Genomic DNA, 16,026 nt, shown 5'->3' with positions numbered 1-16,026 from the left:
CTATTGTCATATGTTTAATGTTTGTGGTATAACCAGGTCTGGGTGCTCATCATACCGGCAATAAAGTGGTTTTGTATTCCTGACCTGAAGTTGCTGGTTTCCATCTTTATTGCATGTTTGGGGTCAATTGTGGTACTGGTGAGTGTTTTGAGTGAAATGTGTGATGCTGTCTCATTGTACTGTGGTGTGTGTGTGTGTGTGTGTGTGTGTGTGTGTGTGTGTGTGTGTGTGTGTGTGTGTGTGTGTGTGTGTGTGTGTGTGTGAGAGAGAGAGAGAGAGAGAGAGAGAGAGAGAGAGAGAGAGAGAGAGTGAGTGAGAGAGAGCCTTAGTGACTGAGTGAGTGAGTGTTGAAGGGATCTCTGTACTTGTTGGTACAGTCATGGGTCAACCCGAGGAGCCCTTGGCCCCTGACATGGGCGTCCTGCTTTGGCCCTTGGTGGTCAGTGGCTTACATGATGTGATCCGGTCGCCCTGGTATGCTAAGGTGCGCATGCCCACTAAGAGGACGCAGCGGCTCCATGTGTGTTGAGGCGCATTATTTGGCAACAGACGCGGCAGTGGGGAGGGCCGAAAAAAAGAGGATATCCCCTGGATTTAAAAAAAGCAACGATTTATCGAGGTTAACTGCAGATTAAACATTCCTTGGTCGACCATCGGCGAAGAACGGGCGACAAAGCGACCGAGTAAGTTGACTGAGGTGAAGCCGAAGTTTTTTAGTAAGTGGATCTTTTATTCGGAGTCGTCGAGAGGAGCCAGGTTTTCTTCCACCTATCTGTGACGATAAAGAAGCTGATGGGCTGTTGAAAAGTAACACTTCTCCGCAGAGCCAAAGGTTGAGCACTGGGGAGGAGATGGGGGGCTCGCGCAGCCACCGATTGTCTTGTTTTACGTTTTCATGCGCGTGCCAGCTTGTAAATATGATCCCCGGACTTGATTGTGTGCGGTAGAAGTCGTTAAATGAGGTAAGGATTACAACGTTTCATCGCCAGCGGCTCGGTTCTACGCGGCACGCTCGGTCCTTGCGGGCCGGTCGATGAAATGTATGAGTTCCGACTCGGTTTTTTTCCCCCTTCGGGAGGGGACACCCAGGTAAACAGTCCCGCTGAGCCTCATACAGACTCACTTTTACTATAGTAGGGTAGAAAAGTTTGTGCCCGCTTTTCGAGCTGATGCTTGTCCCGCATCGGGGGTGCTGCCAGGTCAACGGTCCGGGCTCGGTTCTGGTTGTGCGGGTCACGTCGATGAGGTCGGCTGGAGGAGTTTGCTCACTTTGACTTGAAAGTCTCCGAACAGCCGTTGACGTTCAGACGTTTGCGTCCACGTCGCATCCGATGCTAAAGTGGCTTCGTGTTGTTGTTTGCGTCGATGTTAGCTAATGTTAGCTCGCTAACTAATAACACGCTCGCCTCCTCTGAGGCGGTGTCAATAATAAAAAGCCGGCTGGTTGCACATGTAGTGTGGGCTGGGTTTAGCTTTTAAAGGGCTGAGTGTGGTTTGGATGGTGTACTGGGTGTCGGGACGTTAATGGTGGACGCTGCTGCTGCTCGCTTTAAGCCCCTTGGCACCAGTGTTGGTTCTGCTATCTGGTAGCTAATCTTCCTACTTCGCTCTATGACAACCGTCGTCTTCCTCTTCTTAAAGCTGAACACACGCACACACCGCACACACTCTGTCTCACCCAGATAGGCGCGCGCGCACCCGCACGCACACACACACACACACACACACACGTTTCTAGCCACCACAGCCATACCAGTGGGGTCCAGTTTAATTCGTTTATACTAATTTGTCTGTTGTCTCTTTATTGGTACGCACTCGGATAAAAGCGTTTAATATTTAACCTAATGAATAAATATGACGGAAGCCGGTGTGTTGACAAACCCACATGCAGCATTTGAATGTTGCGCTATGATGGCTGCTGCTGGTCTTCACTTTATTTAAGACTTTCAAGCTTAGTTGCACTTGTAATGACATTGGTTTCGATTGAGCTTTACTGAGGTGTTATTACATAATATTTGTGATGTTATTCAGTGTCTCAGTGACAATTATAATGTAGTCTACAACTTGAACTGCAGTGTGCTCATAATAAGACTAATTATCAAAGGAATAAGTAGAGGAATAAATTAATGGCGTTAAATTGTTTCATTAAGTATTGATCTTATTACGTAATGTTACAGATTTCAGGGTTATTGTTTTTTTAGGGCTACAACTACGCACTGCTTTCAATATTGCTGAATGTGCTGATTATTTTCCAGGTTAATCGCTTGGTTTATTAAATGATAAGAACTTTTGATCCATGTCAAATTGACCTGAGTCCAAGGTGACATCTTCAGAAATAGAAAATATTCGTGAATTTTGGCCATTTTGCCTGAAACATTACTTGAACAATTGATTGATTTTTTAAAGTTGTTTCTGATTCGTTGTCCATCAATCGACTAACTGTTGCAGCTCTACCTTTTGTCACATATGGTATACATCCTTATCAGTAATCAATGATCACAGTTTGAGTCGGACCTGTGCACAACAAAGCCACTTAAAACCAGCCACTGTGCATGCCATGTAGACTGAGGATGGTACAGGGATCTGCTGTTAGGAGGCTTTATTGCCTCTTGTGGAGATCTGGAATAAACAGTCAGTTCATGTGAACAACGCCCCTGTAAAGAGTTATCTGCATGTGAATCTGTTACATGCTGGCATTGTTTATGACGTGTCACTGTGAGTGAACAAAATACATGTTGCCTTTTAGAGAAGGGGTTGAGTAACACTGGTTAGAAGAGTGGAGAATGCTTTGCTTTGACACCGGCAGTGCTCGCTGTTGTGACAGACAGTGTTGAAGTTGTATGCCCACCGGTCATATAGAGTGACTGTATTCATGGCGTTATTACAAGAGCGAGTGGGTCAGAAAGTGTTCAGACGTTTCAGTTTTGTTGTTTTCCAGGAATCACTGTTCCAGTGATCACACACAGTCTTGTACGTATGACAGTTGTGTAATCGCCACTGTTCTGGAAAGGGTCGTCCGCTGGCCATATTTTAAGCTGTTGCACATGGCTGCAGGGGTCACAGGGCAGCTGTTCAGTCAGGCCTCCATGACTTCATCAAATATATAGGCAGCACTGATTGCCTTTTTCGGCCTACTTTGTGAGAAGGTGGTGCTGGTTGCTGCATAAACGACTGACTTTTTTAAAGAGTTTTAAGTTATTTAATCGAGCAAACCAGTGATCTGCTCCCAAGCTAAATTGTTAAATTAAAAGCCTGCCAGCTCATTCTAAATCTTTTTTCTTCTTCTTTTTTTTGACAGATGCAACCAGATATCTGATACAAATATTTTGCTGGTGCAGCAGTTTCCCAAAGCAAGTGTGACTGCGTGGGTGCACCGTTTTCTGTAAATCCAGTGCGGTGTTGAAATATGTGTTCACAGGTTAAAGGTTTGTCAGTGGTTAAATACAATGCTTAACACATACTGTATGTGCAGCCAGACATCGATGATGGTTGAGAGTCAGCCGGCCTGACTGAAGGGTGATTGAGTGATTGTTGGTTGGCGTGATCCACGAGTGACTAGATAAATAACCACCTCGGGGCAAGAAGACAAGGCACACAGCAAAAAAAAAAAACACAAGACAGGTGTAGATAAACTGTGGGTTCGGCTGAGCGGCGCCCTGATAGTGGCAATCTGATACCAGATCAACGTACGAGTATTCTGCCCGGTGAAGAGTCAAGTACCTGCATGGTGCAATAAGATGACATGGTAGTGATCCTTGGGATGTAATTACAAAGCAAATGTAAATGGTATGATTGAGTTGGATTAGATACATTTTATATATATATATATATTTAAACCCAGACTACAATCTTAAGGCCCTCGTGAAGCAGCAACTATAGATACTTGATTAATAATTCATGTATGTCGAGTATTATTTTGTAATGCTCTTTGCACCCAAACATAAACCTTGTTTCACTGCAGTTTACAAAGCAGCAGTGGCTCAAAAGTATTTCCTATGTTGTGTTGCATTTAAAGCGCATATCTCAACTAGTGTGCCGTTAATAACTGTTTTACAGAAATATCGCCCTCTCTTTACAATGGAAGACCCAACTGCATGCTGGGAAAAGGTGGAGAAGTAATGTCAGAAATAAGCGCTGATGGAAAGCTATATTTCTATGATACAAATTTAAATACACATTTATCCAAAGGCCTCAAACTTAAGGACAGTATGCCAGTTCACCATGACCACCACCACACACCGTACAATGATGTCTTTACAGAGTCGTTAAATGCTGTTCCAGGATTTCCATTTTATTTGAATATTTATCCAGATTATAATGTCTAGCGAGATAGTTATGATAATCGTAACATGAAACTGTCACGAGTCTGATTAGAAAAGTATAATATTGAATTAGGCAGCTTAGCTCTTTATCCTGATGTGTGTGTTAGTGAACAGTCGTTCTACTTGTATGTTAACTTTGTGCACATAGAATGATTTTAAAGTGTACAGTTGAATTTTCCTTTCAGTTTTTTTTTGCTTTCAGAGCCTTTGCACTGGTTGCATGTGAAGTCAAACTCTTGTGTGTGTGTGTGTGTGTGTGTGTGTGTGTGTGTGTGTGTGTGTGTGTGTGTGTGTGTGTGTGTGTGTGTGTGTGTGTGTGTGTGTGTGTGTGTGTGTGCTTGATGGAAATTGTGTAAACTGCCATGGAGATGAAATGTGAAACCCGTCAGCCATTCAGATCGCCTGTTATAAAGACAGGGTCAGTGTCTGAGGTTGGGTGGGTTTGTGTGTCTAACTTCTTCCCGCAGCATCATTTCACAGCTGTATGCATCAGAAATCATAATGCCATCACGACTCTCCTCAGCACTCACACATGGACTCACATAGTGTGTAATGGCCGTCGTTGTGGAAGCGCGCCGTCTACTCCGGCACCTGAAGGGTTAAATCCAGCTTCAGCTTCTCTCTCAGTCACACACAAACACACACACACACACACACACACACACACACACACACACACACACACACACACACACACACACACACTGGCCAACCGGTTTAGACCGGTTGTCAGGAAAAGTGCTTTGTGTCCCACTGAATCCTGGGAAGGGTCATGTCATGTGTGTCTCAGTGATGTCAGAGTATTAAAAACAACAAACTTAAGTGAGCTCTCTGTCATCAGATGATTGCTCTGCATGCTGCATTGTGACTCTGTATGTGTAGTCTGTGTAGGTACATCATGGATAGACTGTGTGCTTTATGCTCACCGCCATAACCGCTCTGAGAACAGGAAGGGGAGGGGGTAGAAGTGTGTGTACAGTGTGTGTCACATAGAAGTAGCAGGTTGTAAGGGTTAATTTTAGTCCTGTTTTCCCTAAAAAAAAAACCCATAGCTTCCTGTAGTGCGTCACTGGGCGGACTGAGGGCCTCAGACAGACTTGGCAGGACCGGGCCTCGATTTTATAACAGAAAGCATGAATGTGATTCAGGACGTTAACGGTTCTGTGTTTCTTCTTTGTGGTCGGCCAGTAAATAGTCAACGTCTGAGTCAGTCTCTCAATGTCTCTTGTGCTTTCTGTTTGCGACTCTGAACTTCGAGCACAGGTCGTCTCCTGCAGCATGCCATGTGGGCCAGCACGTGTTCCCCTTCTACACATGTACGTGGCGTGTAAATGGGAAGTAGTATGACGATTTTGAGTCTCATCCTGGTTTTGATCTTATTCTGGATATGAAGTTTACATGGAGCATTGAAAACCTGGTTATTCGCGTCCTTGTTTAAATGGTCGTAACAGTCTTCAGGTTTCTGATCATCTGCATGCAGGTGAGTCTTGATCTTTTGACATCTGAACCACTTTGTCATTTCTATACTGGCTGAGTACCTCATCAGCTGAAGATAGACATACTTTTCCTTTTGTCCAGTGTTTTGACCATCATTAGATCATTTACCTTTTTGTTTTTCTGAGCAGCTATCAGGTACAGGAAACCTGGATATAGTGTCCACATGCCACAGTATTGCAGTTTCCATCGGAGAACCCCAGCTCGGGACAAGGGTTTATCCACATTTCTGAAAAAATATCATGCACAACACATAACGAGGATAAAAGCATTTACTCTCCTATAGACACATTTCTTTTGTTGTTGAGTCTATTACACATAACTGGTACTTTATACACATAGAACAATGTGATAGGCCATTATCAAAACCATGAAGGTAAACATGTATTGACCGATGTAGTCCACCATGTCCCCGTGTCTCCTCTTACTTTCTGACCCTACACTGAGCGACTCAGAGCAGCCACTGTCGGGGTCTGTACGTTGTGCTGGTGCACATCTGTGAGTGAACTAGCAGCCATCTCCTCCGTCTCCACTACTGCTGGCATGTCAACATGTGGTGGGATTGGATTTGTTCTTCATGGCATATCTGATGGTAATGGTTCTGGTGCTCTCTGGTGTCGGACTCGAGGGAAAAAAGGTTCAACACAATTCCTTTTGAAATGAATACAAATATATTTCACTGACACACATAAATAACTAACATACTTGGATTCGTTATGAATATTTTAACAGAAATCATGCTCCAGTTCATTTTGTATGTTCCCCAACTTTACCTCTGATTTGATTACAATGTTGTCTGATAGTTCCTTCTGTTTGATGTCTCATTGCAGCAGGTTTTTGTTCGCATCTCTCTTCCAAAAGTGATCTTCAGATATTTTGTTTCGTTTTGAACACACTGAGTGCTAGTGATGGATTGGATTGTTGTGGAATTATACTTGAGTCAACATCTTGGTCATGTGACCTTCATAATCCCACATGTTTTGTCTGGGGGCCATTTTAGTCACCCGCCTCCAGCTGACTCAAGGTCAGCTTTGTCTGCTTACATTCTGAATGATAGGCCCACAATCACAACCACACTTTCAGTAATATTAACAATTTACTTTGTTAAAAGCTCTCTATTGTTGTTGTTGTTGTTTGTCATACAATGCCAACATGTGGAATGACATGTGACATCCAATCAGAGCTTAAAATAGTCTTTTGAAGTATTGTGCAGCGCTGCTTTCAAACGATCTAATCAACAATCAGTCTGTATGGATAACCTTTGGTGATGTGTGAACATGTTTCTCATATACCCATATAGCTCTGGTCAGATTTGAAATCAATGTGGGAACAAACTCCAATATGTTCAAATATGTTGGTAGTATATTTTGGAATATCTAATAATACAGGTATTTCTTTCTTTTTTCTGCAGGGGATGTCTGAGGAGGCTGTCCGCCAGACGCGCAGCCAGAAGAGGGCGCTGGAAAAGGATGCTGCTCCCCAGTCTACAGAAACTTCTGATGCTGAAAATGAAAGCAAAAAGCCTAAGTTGGACCCTTCTGAACCCACAACACAGGAACAAACTGAACCTGAACCCGACTCTGTGCTGGCACGGGAAGATCAGGGCCAGACTATGGTCGGGCCAGAGCACGACAAGGAGCAGGAGAAGGAGCAGAGCCCGTCGCCGTTACCTTTAGCGTTACCCTTGGCGTTACCCTTGGCGTTACCCTTGGCGTTACCTTTAGCGTTACCTTTATCGTTACCTTTAGCGTTACCTTTAGAGTTACCTTTAGCGTCACCTTTAGTGTCAGCTTTGGCGTTACCTTTGACCTCTCAGCCGGTGAAGGAAGATCAGGAGTGGACACAGAGACAGCAGGCGACGGTTGAACCCAGCTCAGACAATCGGACTGACTGCAATGACAGAGACGGCGAGGTGAGGACAGAGACAGCTTTGGATACAAGGAGCCAGGTCAGACTGGCAGAGACAAAGGCGTCCAGTGGCATGCTGGCTGCAGGAGAGGTGAAAGCCACCTTTAAAGTGGAGGTTCAGACGGAAGAGCAGCCCGTGGACATGAGCACCTCCAGAGGGTGAGAACATGAATCTATATCTATTATAGTAAACTCACTGTGTAGGGTAGAGGAGGAGGGGGGGGGGGGGGTGTTGTCCTCAGAGGTGATGTTTAACTTTATCTTATCTAGACCATCTCCATTTTCCCCCCACTCAGCACCTGAACCCTAAAAACTCCCCTCACACAAAATGAAGCCGTGTGTCACAAACCGGTTCCAGCCGGTTGTTGCCATGGTTTCCACAGTGAGGGTAGGGCAAGGGAGGGAGGGGGGAGGAAAAGTGAGTGGGTCACGTGATGATGACTTTGAGGTCATGTGACTTGAGGAAGAGTAGTGATTAATCCACAGGAAGTGATGATGGCGCGAAGCCCCGAGGAGAGACTAATACACACGCACACACACACACACACGCAAATAAAGAGGACGGCGAGAAGAGACAGGCCTCACGATTTCGTGTGTAGACTTTAACGAATTCATAGAAATACATAATCTGTGTAATCACAAGGACACCCTTGTGTTTTAGAAGAACATCACTCGTGTTCGTTCCATCTTTGAGTGCCACTTGTTTCAGAATTTAGGTTGTCTGCTTTCACATTACTCACTTTAATTTCCTTGGCATGCTTTGAATGACATAAGCGTTCTGCAATACAGGTCAGCCCAAAATGACTCAGACGCCTATAACGTGCTGCCACAATATCCTGTTTCAACAGGAAATAGGTGGCACAGCCGTAGCATTGTGACTGAAAGACCTTACTGGAGCTTCAGGTCCCAGGTTATTTAGGATTGTTCTGTTGTTGGAGTAACATCAGCATGAAGGTTAGCTGTGTGGAGGATGTGTGGACCTTCTAGAATCGTAGTGGAGCGGATTCAAATAATGAATGTGGTTGAGGAGCAGATCTCCATGAATACAGACATTACTAATGGTTGCTGTTATTTGAGTAATATTTGCCTCAAACAGCCATAAAATGTTCTTAACCCCCATGGATCAATGAGTACGAACTGATAATATCCACACATTGTTTTAACCCAAATAAAATGCAGTTCTGTGTTCACTGTATCCAGTATAATTGCTGGATATTTAAGATACTAAAATCTAAATTTGAATGTCATTGTCCTACTTATGTCCAGCAGTATAAAAAGAGAGAAGCGCCCTCCATCCTCTGAAGATGACGATGTCATCGTCCTGTCAGATAATGACTCCCCCAGTCCTCCGATGAACGGCTTGAGCCACTTTAAGGAGCTGGACACAGACCTGCTCATGGTGAGACACATGCACACGAAGCTAGACATGTTTAAATCATATCGGCTAAGCTTTGACTGTTAGCTTTTTTAGATTTTGTTTTAAAATATGGACACGGCAAGTTGGTTCAATTGGGCCTTGGTGTGAACAACTTATTTTCTAACCGTAAAGATTTAAGTTACAATCTGGGTGTTTCATTGATGCTCAGAAGAACTGACAATGAGGTAGCAGATAAGGGTTCAGTATCCCAGGATGCATGGCTGTTAATGGACAGTTTAGGCTCCAACATATAATGTGTTATTTGCTGGAAAGGATTTTGTGAGTGATGTTGTTATCTGTGGAGTGTAGAAGAGCAGCCCGGCAGAGAGGGAGTGCATCATTAAGCAGCTGAAAGAGGAGCTCAGACTGGAGGAGGCCAAGCTGGTGCTGCTGAAGAAACTTCGACAGAGCCAGATACAGAAGGACACTCACCAGAAGGTAAACAGTTATTACCCGCATCAGCACAGGGTCACACGAAGAGCTGCACTTCCCCACAACGCTGGCCTCCACTCCAAGCATCCTGTTTATTGTTTAATATCTTTCTCCATTTCCTTTTTAGCCCACAGGTCTGTCTGGCTCCTCCGCTCCTCCTCCTCTCATTCGAGGAACAATTACAAGCAATAAAGGCACTCAGCAGGTTAATGCTCTTCTCTGACACACGGGCTGCGGTTGAATAGTCGAAATATTATATCCTAGTGTCCTTTCCTGACCACTTCTCCTTGACCTCGATTGAAAACATCAGGAGTTCAAAGAAAGATATGGAGAAGAATTTATATGGACGACAGCAGTGCAAACTTAATGTTGTACTAATTAAGGATTCCTGTGCAAAATAGTATTACACCTCCTAAGAAGGATGTTTTCAATGTATCCATAGTGTACGATTAATGGGGCGTTGCTTCAAATGTTGCTGTCGCAAGGAATTGTTGGACAACATTATCTCCAGCAGTGTACCCCCTGCTGAAGGAGATAAAAAGGAACCACCTTTCCTTCTCTTATCATGGCTGCTACTTCAATACTTCTGGGTCATTTCACTCAATTAGGTATCTTTCTAAGCAAAAAAACATCCTATTCAACCGCAGCCACGCACCAATCGGCATATCTGTGTCACGGCACCTGTAGTTGACCTGTTTTTGTCGTTGTGTTTTTCTCTGACCAGATTTTGACAGGCAGGAGTTCAGGCACAGTCGTCCCTCCGCCGCTGGTGAGAGGAGGGCAGCAGTTGTTGTCCAAACATGGCTCCCAGATTATAATGCCGCCTCTGGTCAGAGGGGCGCAGGTGAGTCATGGAGAAATGTTACCAATATCATTAATACGGTGCGATATGAAAATGACAATGTTCTCTATGTCAGGTCAATGGTAGTCTTACTGCTGTTAGTCACTCTGGGACAATCAGCAGGGAAATAATGACTCTTAAACTCAGGACTTATGATCTCTCTTTGCGCCTCTCTCTCTTTGTGTGTGTGTGCCCTTTGCCTCGGTGCTTTTGATGCCCCTCCCTTGTCCTCCACTACCTTTGTCTGTGATGTCCCTTCGTGTCACCCCTCTCATTGTCCTGGTTAGCCCATCTCTGTATCTCCACAGCAGATCCAGGCTCTCCGCCAGCAGCAGCAGCAGCAGCAGTTGGCTGCCTCTGGAGGCTCAGGACCCCCTCCTCTGCTGTTGGGCCCCAGGAACTCCGCCCCTTCAATCCATGGCCAGAGAGGCATGGTCAACTCAGGCTTCATTAGAATTAGTAGCAGTGCTAACACACTGGTCAGTATTTTACAGGTGCTTTCAAGTAGTAAAAAAAAAAGTATATTCCCGGTTAATATCGGGGAAATGGAAGCCAGGCTTTCCTGAATCCTGCCACATCCTGACATCAGCAAAATGATTCCTCTCACATTTAATTTCTACAATCTGGCTTCAATTCACCATTTGTGTTGGCAATTACCCTGTTTCCAAAATGTCCGTATGCATGAGTCAGAGTTGCGCACATTCATGCATGGATCACAAATCTTGTGTGGGAAGTGGCGCACGCCTTTCAGGCCCTGTTTTGTGCATACTCAACGATTATAAAGTCCTCATACAGACACTTAGCAATTTCCACCATCAAGTCTAGTTTCGTCCTTAAACTCTGAAGATGATGGATGACCGAAATACATAATTTTTGGGTCATAAGAATGTTGTTGTACCAAGTAGGTGCAGATGCACAAAAAGATGCCTTTCATGCAATAATAACACCTGGTTCAATAAATCTCTTTAGTAAGAGAGTTGAACTTCCACTGGCTCCTCAAGCTAACATTAGCTTCTGTCAGACTTAGCCTTGTTCATACATGCATTCTCTCACTGAGGGTTTCTCTCATGGTTTTTCTGAAACGTGATATTGAAGGCTTCTGTCCATATTCTAAGTTATGTATCTACAGCTGCAGTCGACTAAAAACATTGGAAAACGTGTCATCATTTTACCCTGAATAAAACTATTAGCATTATTTTTGTTCACATTTAAAGCTAAGTTAGCATAGTTGTGTGTCCCGCTAACGTTAGAAATCATGGAAGCTGTTACGTTCATTGCGCTTCAGCGATGCCTTTTTCATTTTTCTCAACTTTAAATCATCAGTTGAATGCCTGCTTTTCTCTAAACAGTTAGCTTTAATAATTATATTATTAACTGCTGGATTTTACACTTATAGCAGACTATTTACAGTCTACAAGTGGCTTTCTTTTGCAGTGTTCAGTGGTCTTTCACCATTAAACACCTTGCAATTAATCAACACCAACAGCCCTTCGGTTACGTCTGTATTGCTCAGACAAGTCAAAAATATTCAGATCTTGACTGGAGGTTTACACCCGTCTTGTTTCTTCCCGTCTTTGCTTGTTTTCAAAGGCCTCGGCATCCAGTTTGAAGAGCTCATCCTCGGGAAGCAGCGGTGTGTCTGTGGTTAGCATGAATGACTCTCCGGCCAGCCGCCAAGCTGCAGCTAAACTCGCCTTACGGAAACAGCTGGAGAAGACCCTGCTGGAGATTCCCCCGCCAAAGCCTCCTGCACCAGAGTTTAACTTCCTGCCGTCTGCAGCCAATAATGAGTTCATCTACCTGGTGGGACTGGAAGAAGTGGTACAGAATCTGCTGGATACAATCCACAGAGGTGTGTTACTTTTCTTTTTTGATGGTTTCTGTTTACATGTTGTCGAGGTAAAAAGATGAGTTCATTAACCAATCAGTCGATTGTCAGATTCATCGATAATGTAAATAGTCGTTCATTACAGCCCTAGATGTTAGGTTAAGATGTTGGATCAGTTTCAAACAAGCTTCAGCAATTGTCTTATTTTTAAGGAATTTAAATATTGTCCATATGTAGTCAGGACATTCCCACTTTAATCCAGGGTCTAAATAGCTGCTTACCTGTGTCTGTTGCTTTCTTATTACTTCTTTGACACCATACAAGCAACTCTTTCCTTTTTTAAATCAGTGCCTCAGGGTTTCCCATCTCTCTCCATCCAGGAAAGACAGGTGCAGCACTGTCAACGAACATTACCAGAGACCCCTTCACCTGCACCCAGTGCAAAACCGACTTCACCAGCCGCTGGAGGCATGACAAGACAAAAGGCGGGGCTGTCCTCTGCGAACACTGCATGTCATCCAGTCAGAAAAAGGTTTTGAAAGCTGAGCACACCAATAGGCTGAAAGCTGCGTTTGTCAAAGCACTGCAGCAAGAGCAGGAAATAGAGCAGCGTATTTTTCAGCAGACGTCCTCACAAGTTTCCCACAGTAGTTCCTCGTCCTCTTCGTCGATGAAAGCAGAGAGGGGGTTGTCTCAGCAGCTGAAGCAGGCTCACGCCAGAGCGTCTTCCTTCCAGCACCTCCACCAGGCCAGTCGAGCCAACATGGTTCACCATCACTCCATCAAGCAGGTTGGAATCTGTTCTAAAGAGAAGCATTTGTGCCGCTGATGCAACTGTAACACAAACTCCTCCCCGTGTTTCTTAACTGCCCTCAGAGCTCCCAGGGCCAGCTGTCCCACGGTGTCTCGTCACTGGGGGTGAGGGGCGTCCCCCACTCCTTCTCCTCCTCCTCCCAGCTGCAGAGTGCAGTGGCGGCTGCAGCTTTAGTCAGCCGGCCAGGTAAGCATGCCCACGTTTCCCACCGCTCTGTCCAGAGCTCAAAGGTGAGCAGCAGTGGAATCGCCGGCGGCAGGAATATCAGCGGAGGTTGTGCCTCATCCACTGCATGGAAGAAGCAGAGCCACAGCAACACAGGTAGACTCACATTAACACCAGCCCGCCTGCTGACATCGGCTGTCTTTCAAATTCCTGTCTGGTCCAAAACATCCCGTTTCCAAATTTTTCTAGCGTTTGAGAATCTTATCAAAAAGTGGCCTTCTAGTATGATCTCAAATCGTAGATTAAAAAAAATAGAGTGAAGGAGGAAATGTTTTCGGACAAGGCAATCCCACTCTCCAGTTCTCCCCCTGCCAGTGATCTCAATCTTCCTGCTTTAGCCCCTCGGTTTGCTGGTGTACTGTTTTTCCCCTGGGTGTCACTAGTAAACCCGAGAGTAGACATTTTTATTTTTCATCATTTTTCCTTTGTATCTGTCTGTATGTTGTGGGGGACATGGTTTGCTAGATATTCAGGTGCTATGAAATCATACTGCTTTTTTCTTATTCAACTCAAAAGGCGTTAAAAGGCCGGCATGCAGCTCGCTCCACACCTTGACCTGCTGCTCTCTTGCATGTTCACAGGAGTCACCATGGCTTACGTGAACCCCAGCCTGACAGGCCACAAGACGTCAGCCGCGGTCGACGCTCGTCAGAGGGAGTACCTGCTGGACATGATCCCCTCTCGCTCGTCGATCTCGCAGACTGCAAACACGTGGAAATAAACAGTACTCTTGTGCTACTTAGTTTTTGTTCAATAATATGGTCAACAGCAACCCCCGGAGGACTGTTAAGCAAATACAATCTCTCAAATTGAAGAAACCTTCCTTCCTTACTTTTGTATGATTGTTGTTTTAGTATTCTTATTTTCTGTTGTTTATTTTGAGATTTGCTGTTCTTTGGTGATTGTGTAGAAACTATTTTGATTTGATTGGGGCAAAGAAAAGAACAATACTTGAAAGGCTTCCCCCTGGGTTCTTCTGTCCTCCAGACTGGGTTGTTAAATGATTGTGTAAAAAGAGGCTATGTGTGCGTTGAGTACTTTTATAAAAGAAAAATTTAAATAAGTAATATGATCCGGGCTTATTAGCCCTTTCTGCCATGATGTGGGCCAAACTGACCTAACATTTTGACACATTCAATATTCAACAAACACATTCATTTTAAGCAAATACAAAATAACTGAGTTGTAAAAGTTTCAGTACATCACCCCCGTAGTTAAAGGTTTGAATTTATTTTGTATTTACAATAAGTTATTCTGTTTCTTTAATTATATTGCATGCCTTCCCTCAAGCACCTTAGCTGAAGAAGCATGGTGTCATTGCTTAATTCATCTGTAATTACCATCTGTAATTTGCTTATTTTATATTAATGTCAACATTGTAAGATTATTTTTGAGTGTTTTGTCATGAAGAAAATGCAAACTCTGAAGGAGCTGAATCTTCCACACTTGAACCAGAGATCTAGTCTTCATAAATGCATCCAGCGAGGCCCGAGTCCGTTTTCAAAGGGCCTATCTCCCAGTTACCACGAGTCTGGAACACATAAGATATCTTTATCTTGTACCCATCACAATATGGCATAATCTCTCTGCTTCCCGATTTTAGCTACATTGTACAAACTTATGTTAAAAGTTATTTGGTTTACTTTTTTCATAGCTCCTAAAACAATAAAAAATTTACATTTTAAACATGTTTTCATTGATTATTGTGTGGATGATATAACACAAGCTTAACAATTCATCTACTAACAAAACCGTGTGGGATGACATTTCCAGTGCTCTCTCTCATCAGCTCATGGGTTATTGAATCAATTCACTGGCATTCACTCTTGTATCTTTACAAATATGAATTGGTGAAATGATATGTTGAGAGGTTATAAGATCAGTTTTTCATGACAAAGCAAGCGACGGTCTTAAGACTGCGACAGAGAGAAGAAGGGCAGATCAGACAACAGTTGGGAAGTGAGGTGAAAACAGGAAAGACAGGTTGGTACATAACATAGGTGAGCAAACCGCCATCTTAGGCACCTGATCTACAACATTGCAATGCTGCTTACACCTGTTCCAGTAGTACATGTCACAAACATGTGCCAAAAAGAAAGTGCACACAAGGTTATACTTAAAACCAAACTATTTAATTAACCAAGGTTAACTCAAAAAGTGAACAATTGCGTGTGCAAATCAGCAAAGTCAGTGTGTGCTGAAAGCCATGCCATGGATGTGTGGCAGGTTTGCAAACCTGGCAAAGCGAGACAAAAGTTATGCTGGGGGGGGGGGATGTCTGCTGCAGCAAGGGAGAGAGACAGTGAACACAAGGACCCGCTCTTATAGCCTGAAAGACCCAAGTGAACTTAACAACCCTCGCCAACTGCCTGCTGAGGAATGTAGGAGGGGCCTCATCTGGACCTCACATATGAAATGCAATAATACAACTGACTGGAGCATTTGTATACATTTGTACTTCCCTGCAATACTTTTGTACTTCTACTTTAGTAGGATTTTGATTGCTGGACATTGCTTACATGTGAACCATTGAGGTAATCTGTCACCAAACACAGCATTTATGCTCTTCATGTTTGTGACAAAAAGTCGACACTGCATTGAGACAAAACAAAACTATTAATTTGATCAAATTAAAGCAAAATGAAACATCTCAAGCAACTTTCAAGACTCTACTGGTTCATTTTAAAGAGGAATACAACTCCAAACCAAATTTTTTCAACTGAAAACCAATTAAGTATTCAGTAG

At 43.9% G+C, this 16,026-nt stretch overlaps 1 protein-coding gene across 8 annotated transcripts; it reads left to right on the top strand.

Annotated features, from left to right (window-relative positions):
* Positions 1–544: 544 nt before the first annotated feature.
* On the top strand, positions 545–14,949 carry LOC306788778 (transcriptional repressor p66-alpha). 8 transcript variants are annotated; one of them, XM_079284429.1, is made up of 11 exons: positions 545–683; positions 7,228–7,883; positions 8,994–9,123; positions 9,451–9,579; positions 9,701–9,778; positions 10,298–10,417; positions 10,723–10,893; positions 12,005–12,266; positions 12,623–13,032; positions 13,119–13,377; positions 13,863–14,949. In XM_079284429.1, the coding sequence occupies exons 2-11, from the start codon at positions 7,231–7,233 to the stop codon at positions 14,000–14,002; spliced, it is 2,352 nt and encodes a 783-aa protein (XP_079140555.1). In that variant the 5' UTR covers positions 545–683; positions 7,228–7,230; the 3' UTR covers positions 14,003–14,949. The 8 variants fall into 8 exon arrangements, with proteins under 8 accessions (XP_079140555.1, XP_079140552.1, XP_079140554.1 ...); XM_079284426.1 differs by having other exon boundaries at positions 10,702–10,893; XM_079284428.1 differs by having other exon boundaries at positions 8,991–9,123; positions 10,726–10,893.
* Positions 14,950–16,026: the final 1,077 nt, after the last annotated feature.

The sequence above is a fragment of the Melanostigma gelatinosum genome, assembly GCF_949748355.1.
Source record: "Melanostigma gelatinosum genome assembly, chromosome: 15".
NCBI classification, from domain to species: domain Eukaryota; kingdom Metazoa; phylum Chordata; class Actinopteri; order Perciformes; family Zoarcidae; genus Melanostigma; species Melanostigma gelatinosum.
This window is presented reverse-complemented; position numbering and strand designations above follow the sequence as displayed.